Consider the following 13,789-nt stretch of genomic DNA (forward strand, 5'->3'; position numbering starts at 1 on the left):
CGGGAAGCCACAGAGCAGAAACCTCAGGCCAGGTAAAATCAGGTTTAATACTCACACTATTCCCCAAGTCTGAGTCAATCATCAGCGTATATTTTCAGGTTTAAAGGGATACTCTACTCCATCATAAGAAAATATAATTCTGAATTACTCAACCTCAAGTTGTCCCAAACCTGTATTAATGTCTTTGTTCTTTTAAGCAGACATTAAGAAGAAAGTTAGCAACTGAAAAATCTTCCTTTGTGTTTAACAGAACAAAACAAAATCTCCTGTGGTAGTGAATTGTGCCCAGGTCTCTGTAGCTGACATTTTTTCAACACATTATATTATTACATTTATCAACACATTATATTATTGCATCATTAGCATAAAGCATGTTGCTTGTCAACCAACAATCTTCAAAATATCTTAGAAAGTTGTACAAGTATGAAATGACGAGAGGGTAAATGATGACAGATTTTCTTTTTGGGTGAACTATCGCTTTAAGTACCAAAAATAACATACAGCAGCAAGTAAGCGATGATTAATAAGTGTTGGACTAAAATTATACATTATTTTGTACAGTATCCATATGTCTTGGAAAACACTGCAGTAAAATGCCAATCTTTATAAAACATACTGTAACAAGAATTCTCCATCCCTTTACCTATAAAATAGCTTATATTTTTGGCATTAGAAGCTGCAGTGTTTTTGCTCCAAGAGGGCTGAACATTCCTTTTGATTTGTTTCCTGCGTGAAACTCTTATGTTATGTTTGATATTGCCTCATGTAGAGAGACTATATTGCTTCAGTAATGTAAGCGGTGGATAAAGAGGGATGCTTTCGATTAAATATTCACACACACACTACATAACACAGTGGGACATAAATAGAATGTTTCTGTCTGCGTTGGCTTACAGTGAGTCTTTCGACCCTAGAGATGCCAGGTTTGCATGGAAACAAAGGATGTTTGAAAACATTTATTACAAAAGTTCTTATGCACAATTTTTAAAGCACTGGTGGTTTTAAAAGCGTTTCTTTAGCTATATTTTGGTTTTTGTGATGTGGGCCTTTCTGTAAAAGTTAAGGGCTTCATGCTGCTAGATGCCAGAACTATGAAATCTTGCCGCAAAGCCCTTTTCCAATGATGATGATTTAAAGTCAAATTTTATGCAACATATAAATCTCAAATATTCATTGTAATAATATGTGATTTTGAAGCGTTCCTAGAACCAACATCTCAGAATGAAAAAAAAACAACCTGGCAGTAGAATTGTGCACCCTTGTACAAAGATGGCAGGTAATGAATCTTTCACTTCTAGATATGTCCACAGCTAACTGCTTGATCCCTACTGACTGTATTTTCCATCTGACCCCTTCCATCAATATTACCTGATTTGTGTACCCTCCCCCCACCTGTGGGCCTCCAGTATCATTCCTGAATTTCACCCCTTTAGCTACAGCTTTCCTCATCTAAGTAACCGCCATTGAGATTAATGGGAATGCTAATGGCTACATTTATCTTGCTATTGTAGACCTTCTTGTGTTTCTTTTCAATCAATCTGTGCATTAAACAACATGTCTTGGTTTTTGGTTACATCTTGAATCTCCATTTAATTGGTTTGTTGGATATAAGATTACTAATATTCCTCCCCAACATTTCAAATATCAGTCCAATGTAGACAGCAAAGGTCAAATGATGGTGTTTTGGGCCAACTCAACCGAGTTGCAATGCGGTTTACGGTTTTTGACACAGAATGACATATGTTCATGAAAACTGAGCTGGAGGAATCAAATACTGGAAATGCACTTTTGAATGCAAAAAGACTTCGGTTCTTTATTTGTGTTAACTGTCTTCTCTCATCACTATTCATTAACATCTGCTTCTTTGATCTTCAGATTCATACAGTTGTACTGCTACATGTATTATGCTTTATCTATCATTGGCAATCTTCTTTTAACAGCAAAAAAACTATAGTCTTTTGCCTTGATTAGTGTCAGACTTCATCACATGCAGAAAACGTTGGTGTCCCCTGCACAGTATGCTGCAATAATGATGATCATATTCTTGAGACCAACAGGTCCAGGGATGGTCTTCATTTAGTTTATTTAAAGAAATTTCATGAATAATAATTAATTGGTCAATCATGCATTTGCATGATGTATCTCCATTAGATAGAAATACTCACAAGTATTAGTTTTTGTAATATTGAATATTAATGAAAAAAATTGTCGAACTGAATTCAGACTAAATTGTCCATTAGACCACATGCCTTGTTTCAATTGGTTTGAAATGAGGACCCTGTACATTATACAGTCTGGGGGATCCTATAACAAATGGTTTAATAAAAGTTTATTCTAGACTACCATACTGAAATAATGTGATTTATTTTTATATCTATTCAGTCTTTAGTGTCATGCTAAATATACACAGTTTATGAGACACAGCTGTGTGTAAACAAATAATTGAACATATGTTCTGGTCATATTAAACTATGTGTCCTCCACACCATGTTTAACAACTGCGATATCATTAAGCTATTTACGCGATACATAATGTTTTCTGATGGAAGATTATTAGCACACTTGTATTGCTTTCATTACCTCGACTGGATCGAACTAGAAATCTGAGAAATAACTTCAGGACATGACAATCTATGTTGTCTCCTCCTTGTGGAGATATGTGGTATGTAACATACTTTCATTTGACTTAATAGGGAGGCAAAGTAAGTGAGTGCTTTCCCTAATTTCCTAAAATTGGAATTTAAAAAATCCTCATCTATTGTGATTGTGTTGTTACAGGCTACTCACCCCCACATAGTGTCAAGATCTCAGAGGAAATATACATGAGATAACCTTGTTAAGACCTCCAGTGTTCATCAGTGTCAGGGTACACAGGAGTTTCAGACATTTGGTCAAATATTTCAGACCTGTGCAATATGATTGCAATATATTGAGCAATATAAAATAGGTAAAAGTGCTATTGTACTGAATTATGTGGATTACAGCCATGCTTGTAAACACGGCTGAGTTGTTATTGAGCACAACACCACTCTAGTAGAGATTTAGTACTTTGCATTCGGAAAATATTTTTTTTTATTTTATAGCTTAATGAGCATTGCAACAAAAATATTATTTATTCGATCCCCAGAAAACACACATTCAGTTTTAAATATATATCTGTATATTAATTAAAAATTCAATGCGCTGTTGCTTTGAATAAAAGCAGCTGACATATGCATACATGTAAAATCATGATCCTCTGTTCCCCAAAGTGGTCCAAATAATGACGTAATACCCCAAAATGTGTATTTTAAGGTTTCACAATACCCTTAACATTTTACAATTATATAGCTGCTGATGGATCTCAAAAACAATCTGCTTTTGGCTACATTAGATTGGAACATAGTTAAAATCGATAACATTCATTTTGAAATGAATGTTGTTTTTGTGCCTGTCTCAAAAATGTTTGGCATAGGGTTAATAAAATGTACTACTCCTATGACTCTGAAATGATTTGGTGATGATAGATTTCATTTTGTAGAATACAATAAAAAATGAGGTAATGCTTAAAAGTATGTTTTTGTAAACCTTCTGCGATACAGTACATCATAAATTATTTGGAGTCTAACAAGAAATTATAATATATAATATTATGTTTGACCCATTTTGGCTGTTCAAAACAGACCTCTGACCAGCATTCCATCTTTCAGCATCTCTACCGCTCACTCAGATGTGACAACCCATAGCAGTCATCTCCATGGCAACAGCAGCCTGAAATTGCCCGTTTAACCTCTCCATTATAACACAAGCCAGACCCCCAGCAGAGAACTTGCATTCTTATCATTATTTTTTTCCAAATCAGTCAGCTCTGTAGAGCTCAGCCAGTAATAAGAGTAAGAGGGTTTGGTCTTGTTCATGATAGGCAGCTCTTACAGGAAGCATTTCACAATAGGGGACATGTTTTAAAGTTTATTTACATGCATGTCTCTAATAGAGTACAAGGTCTGCTTTGTCTTCCAAAACTTGTTTTGAATACAGAACAAACAAATTCCTCTTACTCAAAGAAGAATTTAATGAAAGCATGGTTGCTGCTCAAGGTCAACAAACTAATTCATTTGCAGCCCGAAATGCCTGAGATTTTTAAATGATGACCGGAATAAGCAATGTATTAAACAAAAAGTTAAATACATGAATAGATGTGGATATCTCATTGAAATTAATCAATAGTCATTAACATAGGTGTATTTGCCTCTTAATTATGAAAATATGTTGACATTTTTATGAATATTTCAACTGTGTAATACTGTCAGAGATGTTTGTAGAGTACTGCACCAATAATTTACATTAACCACTCTGTTAGAGTTTGATGTAATTTTTATAGTTTCTTACTTCAAAATGCTCAGCCAAATTTGACTGATTAAAACTTACCACGATGAAAGCGTAAAATACTGTAATCCATTTTTTACTGTTAATTACTGTAATATGCATTGCATTATAGGTATTTTTATGACGTAACATTTTACAGTGACATACTGTATTTCAGAGCTCATTTACGTTACCACGCCCAACACAGCGAAATTCACCGCTGGCTCGGATGTCTCTGTAGAGGTTGAACATGAAATAAATTGAGATAATCATGCTTATATGTTTATGACAACCACCGAAGCATTTAGACGTTCCTGTTCTGGCTTTATGTGAGTGTAAATTACACGAGTTTAGACGCTCCAAATGAGTGCTTTAATCATGTTTTCATGATCGGTTTAAATGCGCCAGCATAGCGACCAATGTTTATGCACTTTACTTTGCTAATCTGCTGCTACATGATAAAATAAGTTATTGTTTGTGATTCTGCAGGTCCATATCAATAGCACAATGTGATGTCTCAGTATTATGTTGCTGTATTTCTACATGTATATGACGTTATATATTTACTTTCTAGTGGTGTTCAAACTGTTTATTACTAAGAATATGACAGCTGTAATTCCCCTTTTGAACAGGTTTTCTTAAATAGAAATGACTTGCATTATATTATATTATTATATGCCATAAATTATGAACAGCAAGTGCTGAGGAATGCTCAAATAATAATAGGAGACAGGACACATCCTTTGCATCATATTTTTAAGATCCCACCCCATGCATGACAACGAAGGGCAATTAGATGTTCTACGAATCGTTATAAATTCACCTTTGAGCCTGAAACGATATATATATGTAACAAATTGTAGCTGACATTTTCCTCTTTTGTTTTGTATGTTTATATGTATTCTAGTGTTAAATGTTGGTTGTGTCAGAATTGAGGGTTAGGGCCCGGTTGCATAAAGCACCTTAAGTGTAATTTTCCCTTAAGTGTGCCCTTAAATATACCTTAAGTTTTACTTAAATTATCCTGCTATTGTCTTTGGTAAAGAAAAATCACCCCTTAAGTGTCACACTTATGGGAATTTAAGGTGCTTTATGCAACCGGGCATAGATCTTCTATGAAGGTATCCATCTGTCTTCGTCAGTGCTTCTGCTGCATTTTTGTATATACAGTATACTGTAAATATATATATATATATATATATATTTATAGGTAATGGTACATATAAAGAATATATTTTAGCAATCAATGCTTTGATTAATAAAGAGACAGCATTCATTCGCACATAGCTACGTTGTTTTTAAACGCAGCATTTGTTTATTCATGTTGTCACTAAGAGCGGATTTACGCACAGGGTTGCAAAGGCTGCATCCTAGGGCCCAACCTGTTTAGGGGCCTCTGATTGGATTATTTATTTTTGAATTTACTTCAGCGCGAAAAGAAAATAGCCCCTCATTGGCCCATAAGAAATATGACAAATAAATAAACTAGCGATTGGATAGATGTTACATTTGGGTCACATCTGTCCAATCAGATGCTGGTTAAATCATGTCAATCATTTTCATGTACTGCTATTGCTAGACGGAAAAGCGGCAATATATCTGAAAGAAAGTACAAATAGTGGAGCACAAAAATTGAAAATACAAAGATTAAAAGAACAACGTAAGTAAGTTTAGTAAGTAACGTATGTTCGCTTACAGAGCTTTTCTGCTGCTTGCAAACTGACTATTATCAGAACTATTTTTAAATCTCTATTTTTAAGGCTCACTCTTGCTCAAAGCCAAGGTAAATTACCAACGCTATCATTTATTAAACGTGTTTTAATGAATACATTGTAATCGGCTAAAGCGCACGCGCAAGGTTCGGTACCCTGGTGCCCACCTGAGTTCGCGTGACAGCTTCACATTAGCGGCTTTTCATGCAAACCGTTCTCTGTTCCGAACTAAAGATAACTAAAGTTATCGATTTCAACATGGCAGTCACTCTATTTTGCACACGTAATTATTTTTTGGGTGGTTTATTTCTGTGAAATGGTAAAAAAAATATTAACAGAAAGAAAATATGCTATGTTTTGTTTAATTTTAAGAATAAAACAAGTTTGGTTCATATTTAGATAATCTGTCTAGCAATGTACTGGTGCAAATTCAGAGCCAGAACAGAGACAAGCCTAGAATGGATCTTGTAAGCTTTGTGCCTGTATGCTCAATAATATCATACTGGTGTGTTTCGTTATATATAATAGATTTTAACCAAAATATTGAGTGCATGTACAATCAACCTATTGTTAGATTATTCTTAAAGATATACTGTTATATTGCTATGATTTCATCCGGCACTTTGTTGTAAAAACAATTATTAATGTATGTAACTAATAATAATAATGTACTGAATAAAAATATTACTGTTGTGCATGGACTTATGTCGCTTATTTTGAATTTATAAAAAACGGTATTCATGTAAACTAATCATATAGATGTTGTACCGCTAGTGGCAGATATTGTAAAATAATATGAAATACAATTCTTGTAAATTTATTATGAAGGAATGCATTTTACAATACTATTCAGCAAGTTATAATTGCAGTAAAATTACTGTAGAGTTGTAATACTGTGAAGCCAAATTGTGGTAAGGGCATTATGCTGTAAAGACATTACAGTATGGATGATATATTGTACATTACTGTAAGGTACATATACAGTTAGGCTGTTGTAAAGGGACACTTACAGTAAAGTCAATGACAATAGTGCTGCCATTGAGTTACCGCAAAAATACAATGAAAAGTCTTAACAGTGTACGAATTTAATGGTTTTAACGGTTGTCCTGGATATGAACAGCAGTGTCTTATTGTATTCTATGTAAGTATACAATGGTAAATTTCGTATCCCATTATATGGTGGTCACACAATAGGGGTTCTACTATATTTTGTTTCTGGGTACAGTTTGTTAAAAAGAAAACAGGAATGACATTTCTCACCAGTCATATAGGCCTCCTCAAGAACCCAGGGAGTAATGTTGCTCTCATGACCGTGACTGTTCTTTCTTTCTTTAGACCTGATTGTTACTCAAATAATATGTCCGTTGTTTCTAAAAAATATGTCAGCATCCTGCTTCTCAGACATGCTTTTGTTTATTTGTCTAAGTCGTAAAGTCTGAAACCTCTCTCTGCACATTTAAAATGCTCAATTGACCTTTAAGCATTGCTGTAGTTTCTGAGCTGATGACAGTTTTACCTGTGCATAGATTATGCAATTGATGCTATTTGAATTATTGTTTTGTATATTTTTTATTATAGATGCCCTTTCGTATTTGTTGACATCATGTTCTCAATAAAAAAACTGATGCCTTTTGAAATGTTACTTTTAAAGGGATAGTCATGCACACACAAATGAAAAAATGAAAATATGGTCATCATTTACACATCCTCAGATGCACAAACCCGTCTTTCGTCTATAACACAAATGAGAATATTAGGACGATGGGCAGATTTTTAGGGATTTGAAAGCCTCAGTCATCATTTACTGTTATTGGAGAAACAAAGGAAGGTCATAAAAGGGATAGTTGAACAAAAAATGAAAATCTTTCATTTTTTGTCATTTTAAACCTGTACGGCTTACTTTCTCCTGCAGAACATGAAATAAGATATTTTGTAGAATGTCGGTAACCGAACTACGGCAGTACCTATTCGCTTCTATTGTGTGGACACAAAACAAATGTAAGTTAATGGGTACCACCGTTGTTCGGTTACCAACATATTTAAAATGATCTTCTTTTGTGTTCTACAGAAGAATAAGTCATACAGGAGTAAATGATGGCAGGATTAGAATTTTTTTGGTGAACAATCGCTTTAAAAAAACAACATGAGGGCGAGTAAATCATATAATTTTTATTTTGCATTTTTTTGTGTGTATATATATCTTTCGTATTATTTGGAACACACATTCTGTTAAATATTCTAAATAAATTTGTGACATGTTTAGTCTAGACACTGCAATCATAATGGAGACAACAGTGTTGGCAGTGAAACCGAATATCACTGTGTGTAAATCAAAACTTGCAGTGGAAAATTTCTGATTGTGAAAATGACCTTCAATATCAGGTCGGCATCTCACAGTATGAAAATTGATTGGATCCGCTATTGCGTTGAGAAATTAAACACAGCTGTTAATGTAACACAGGGCATTTAGGATGAACAAGCTGTGATTTCTGCTCTGCGTTATGGATGAACGATGATTGGTATATACAGTAGGTGGTGATGTTGGTATCTCACATGGAGGCCAGTCACGAGTCACTGCTGCCTGTGCGCTTACAAAGGTCAAATGCCAGACATTGTGTTATGCATAATGATTCCGGGCATGATGGATAGTAACTTTTACTTCCATGTAAACGGCTGTTAAATGCTATTTTATGGCATCTGTTTGTGGCCTGGAAACAACGACATTCCATATGCCATGTATGTAATAAATAATGCCTTTATACTGTACTGTATATTAAGGTTCTGGGGCATCAAAAATACACCGATTTTTTTTATGTCTATTATCTCACTTTCTCAGGCCATACCAAATGCACTCTTTCGCTTAATGATATCCGTAAAGACTTTTACTTCCCACAGTAGCTAAATAAAGTGTTGTTCCGTTGGCATGTCTTAGGATGGGATTCTGTGGTTCACATAAGAAGATGTCTCAGTGATAACAGACTGTAAAGCCATGAACTCTGTCACTGCACTTTCAAGGACAACACACTGACCCACTGGGAACTGAGAATGGAATCTCTTAGAGGATATTTTTGCAGATCTACTATAATATAAATCGTTGAATTGCCTCTTTAAAATAAGAACACATGTGTTAACCCTCATATTAAGAGATTCTTCATAATTAGAATCAGCAGGGACCCTTTTAGCACTGTTAGGGAACTGATAGGTCGGACATTTGCTCACACACATTGATAAATGAACTGCTATCCAGCCTACTTAGTTTAACATTTCCCATACAAACTGTCCTGTATTGCGATGCCAACAAAAACCTTGCCTATTTTACTATTTTAGATTCATAGTTTAAGTTGCCATGAAAATGGGAATTGTGTGCTTTCACACAGAAACATAGGTTAGATTTTAACATGGTAGGCAATGTTCTGAATGTACAATTTATGGTCAGTAAAATTATTTAGTTATATGGGTAAACATACACAAAAACAACTTTAAGTAATGTTAATACATTTAATATTTCTTTTGTCAGTCTACAGATAAGTCTATGGGTATTATATTTACTTTTAAGTGTTCAATAAATAAAATAGTTCCCATAAGAACCTGACTGGACCATTGTCCGGGGGAAATCATGAATCCAGTTAAAGGGAACGTTCTGAGATAAGCTTTCTTGCAGTAAAGTTAAAGGAAAATTATAGCTATAAACATAGCCTATGTCTTTGCTAAATATTTTCATACATACTAACGTTACCTGCAAAATACTTACTGTGCCTGAATAAAAACGATATTTCAGCAACACTCGCTGTCCTTTTCACGTATGTAAAATGCATTATATCTGTAAGCTACATTATTTTCTAAATGTTCTAAAAATGTTTGGTGTTCATCTTTCTAGCTGCTGTATTTCTGGAAGCTTTTGATGGCAAGTTAAATACCTTGTCTGCTTATCCACATACGTGCATTCTAAATCTAATCACGTGCTGCCATCTAGTGACTGAATCTTGGAATTGTGAGTACAATTAATTGTAAGTACATTCCATAAAATGTACTTACTTTACTTTTGGTCATTATTCCAAGCTTGTTTCATGTCAAAATTTTTTCTTTTTACACATGCCTTACCTGTTATTGTAAAAACTGATTCATTTAAAGCCATAAAGCTAAACCCTGCAAGAACAGTTTGACACCCCTGGGTTAACAAATACATGCCTGCTCTGTAAACTTTGTCTTACAGTTTTGCTCAATCGCTTTGGCTCATTTCTCTTAACATTCTCTTAACTGTAAGTTCAGTGATCACAACTGTTTGCTGGAACATCAAACTATATTGCATGTCTGCAAAATATAGAAACTGACTCAAAACATTTCATTCTTCCTTCCGAAGCTGGATGTAGGCCTACTGTCAGACAATTGGCAAGTGCCACCAAAAGTGTTTTTGTCATCGAGGGAGCCGTACTAATCAAAATGCTTAGATTCCTTTTCACAGTGGCAGACATGTGAAAATGATTGTCTTATCCAAATTTCAGTTATGCTCTACTTTACGATACTGACTGTTTACTGGTATTTACAAAAATGTTACAAAGCTAACAGCAGGTAAGATTTACTGGGAATAATCAGTACTGTAGAACCCAGAAAAAGATGTATCCAATACATTTATTTTGTAGAAATGTGTTACATATAAACTGAAAAATTGTTGTCTTTATTTTTACTGTAAATATTCCATACATGTTAAACAAAATGACATAATGAAAAACAACATCTAATCGCTCTTGTTGGTCTGGCCAACGATTCATCACATCTGATGTTTTTTCTTGCAATGCACCGGTGAAAAAAGTGGGGCACCCTTCCCTTACCCTTACTGTAACGTTATGTCCTCACTAGCAGCATTCATGACATCTAACTGAGACATCAGATTTTGTGGCCGACGGTCGTATACTTTCCACCTACATGCTGGAGAAAATTCCCAAAACACTACAATATAAATGATTGTGCTGTGGGCAAACTCTATATACAGTATACTACATGCTTCCAAATCAATTGATTGGTCTTGATTTAGCAGACATTACAAACTTCCCTGCCATAGATATTGACAGAATATACTGTACATGCATGCCTGATAGATTTTGTTAACTGAATGGATCATTTTGAATGTGATGGTTTACACGATGAAAGAATGTTGAGAAGTTTTGATAAAATTGACAGTTTCACTGAGAATAAGCTAATCAGTTTTGATCAACAAGCTATATGCTTTTAGTTATTGTGTATATTGTTGAGAATTGTACATAAACTTTCACACACATGTGCCACAACTCATGCAATTTGCCTAATTCAATAAGAAAAAAATTATCTTTTGAGAAATGAGCTAAAGCGATTGAGAACAACTGTAATCGTGACACTACATTTACAACAAAATGTTGTGCAAAATTATAATATAAATCTTAGCTTGTTACAAACAAGAACTCCATACACAACAGTCACTCATTAAAACAATTTTCCAGCTTTTATTGAAACCCATACACACAACATTTACACACAGTTTGGGATAAACTAGAACGGTATTAGTAGGTCTTTGCAGTTTCGTATGTCTCGGGAAAGGCGATAGATTTGTGTCCAGATCCCTCAACCAATGGCAAGATTCCAGCATTTGGCACCACATTCCATGAAAGTGTGAGGGTGATGTTCTTATTTGCCCTGTATTTGGAAAAAATAAAATACAAGTCATTTCACAGAGACAAGAACCCATGTGTCCTTTTCAGTTCAATTATGTTAAATATAAATCCTAGTATGGGAATATTCAAATAATGTTCTTCTTTTATAACAGCTGCAGTACATGAACTGGAGAGACCAATTTGGGCCTATTTGAGCTTGCAACCTTTGTGAATTTTCAGAAAACGAAAGAAGGGCAACAGTATTGTATGCTCGCTGTGGTAAAAATATACATATTTTACCAATAAAGGATTACATTTGGTTACATTTGATGTTGTGCTTTCACAATCCATTTCAAACTTTCACATGTCACTATACAAAATGTTATAACTGTCAAAAATAATCTGAATAAAGAAGCTAACCTTAGACCATTCCCGTCATCAAAGAAGAAGTACTTGGATTTAATATCCCTCAAGTTCAGTTTGGTTTTGTCACCTCTCAATATAATTTTGTCCCATAGCACCACCTGGTTCAGTGCCTAGAAACGGAAAAACAAAGGTTTATTATAGAAGCACAACAAATTAGTAAGACATATGAAAATGTACATTACAACAAATTTACAACATTCATTCAAACAGTAAGATTTACCTAAAGGATACTGCACCCAAAAATGAAAATTCTGTTATCATTTACTCGCCTTTGAGTTGTTCCGAATCTGTATACATTTCTTTGTTCTGAACACAGAGAAAGATATTTGGAACAATGCTTCTAACCAAACAGATCTTGCCTCCTATTGACTCCCATAGTAGGAAAAAATACTTTATACTTTTTTGAAGAATGTAGAAAATCAAACAGTTCTGGGGCACTTTTGACTACCATTGTATTTTTTACTGCTATGGGAGTCAATGGGAGTCAAGATCTGTTTGGTTATAAGCATTGTTCCAAAAATCTTTCTCTGTATTCATCAAAGCAAAGAAATGTTTACAGATTTGAAAACTCCAATGTGTGTAAAAGATTACAGAATTTTCATTTTTGTTTGAAGTATCCCTTTAAAAGAAATATCTGACATTTGTTTTTAGCATGACCACAATCTCTCTGATTAGACTGAATAGTCAGTCAAGACTTACATTGCTTTTGGTTGAATATTCAGCAGACATGTACAGAAAGAGCTCCTTTACATTCCAGTCGAATATTGGCTGAAGATGTAATAAAGGGATTAAGGCAAACAATGCACATATGTTTGGTCTAAACTGAACATCTTTTCATACTAATGCAGCAGTGATCTGTCGAAAGGATATCAGCAGAAATGTCAAATGTTACAAATCCCAAGTCACTCCTCTCTCTTGGTCCTGTGAAGTCGTCCACATTTTTTCTAAAGAGTAAAGGGTAAATTATTAATTCATTCAAATTTAATCAATTAATAAATGTGCCACAATTCAAATGACAGATAATATTCTCCATGCATAGACAATATTTCGCGCTTTTTTCTATTGCATAGTTGACGTGCTGCGCTGTTATTGGACATCGGCTCTGCATCTTAAACCTCCATATGTTCCCAAAGATAAACATTTATAAACGATCTAGGATGCATAGTCCCATCCCTAACATTTTTCTTATCGTTGTCGTTTTGGTAGCAGAATCAGAAAGAGCTCCGTTAACTTACATCATGACTTTGGATACGTGTATATCCACCGGAACACTTCGGTCTTTAAACGCTGTTGTAATAAAGCATCCGAATGTGAGAGCTGCCATTACACTGAGAGAGAAGGCGAAGAGCGAGTTCGCCCTTGATAATACCGTGTTCATAATTCCGTCTGGTTCCGATTATAGTAAATAAAATAAATTGCAAAAGAGAGATACAGAATAAGAAAAATGCTACGACAATGTTTCAAAGCAGGAAGTGAGTCGCTTCAAAGATGATTCGGAAGCAAGACCTTCTTCCTGTTTCATTTTGAAAAGTTGTTATTTTGCCCCCCCCTATGGTCGGGACGTGGCATTGCAACAACAGTCAAGCAGCAAGCGTCCACATACATACAAAATGAGCAAGTTATTTATCGTTTTACATAAATATATCTACATTATAAATATAACATAACCTCTGATTTATTGGG

At 34.6% G+C, this 13,789-nt stretch overlaps 1 protein-coding gene across 1 annotated transcript; it reads right to left on the reverse strand.

The window, feature by feature from the left end:
* Positions 1-11,509: 11,509 nt before the first annotated feature.
* Positions 11,510-13,610, reverse strand: spcs3 (signal peptidase complex subunit 3). The gene is made up of 5 exons (XM_056731950.1): positions 13,342-13,610; positions 12,975-13,050; positions 12,806-12,880; positions 12,101-12,216; positions 11,510-11,723 (listed from the first exon to the last, which is right to left on the reverse strand). The coding sequence occupies exons 1-5, from the start codon at positions 13,482-13,484 to the stop codon at positions 11,591-11,593; spliced, it is 543 nt and encodes a 180-aa protein (XP_056587928.1). The 5' UTR covers positions 13,485-13,610; the 3' UTR covers positions 11,510-11,590.
* Between the last annotated feature and the right edge of the window lie 179 nt (positions 13,611-13,789).

This window comes from Triplophysa dalaica, chromosome 2 (assembly GCF_015846415.1).
Source record: "Triplophysa dalaica isolate WHDGS20190420 chromosome 2, ASM1584641v1, whole genome shotgun sequence".
In the NCBI taxonomy this organism is placed as follows: Eukaryota; Metazoa; Chordata; class Actinopteri; order Cypriniformes; family Nemacheilidae; genus Triplophysa; species Triplophysa dalaica.

Bases quoted from the DNA above. Each gene is read 5' to 3' on its own strand.
- spcs3 (XM_056731950.1), bottom strand. From the start codon at position 13,484: ATGAACACGGTATTATCAAGGGCGAACTCGCTCTTCGCCTTCTCTCTC. The intron at 13,051-13,341 runs GTAAGTTAACGG...TTTACTCTTTAG, and splicing joins CACGTATCCAAAGTCATGAT to AAAAAATGTGGACGACTTCA. The intron at 11,724-12,100 runs GTTAGCTTCTTT...TTCCAAATACAG, and splicing joins GATGACGGGAATGGTCTAAG to GGCAAATAAGAACATCACCC.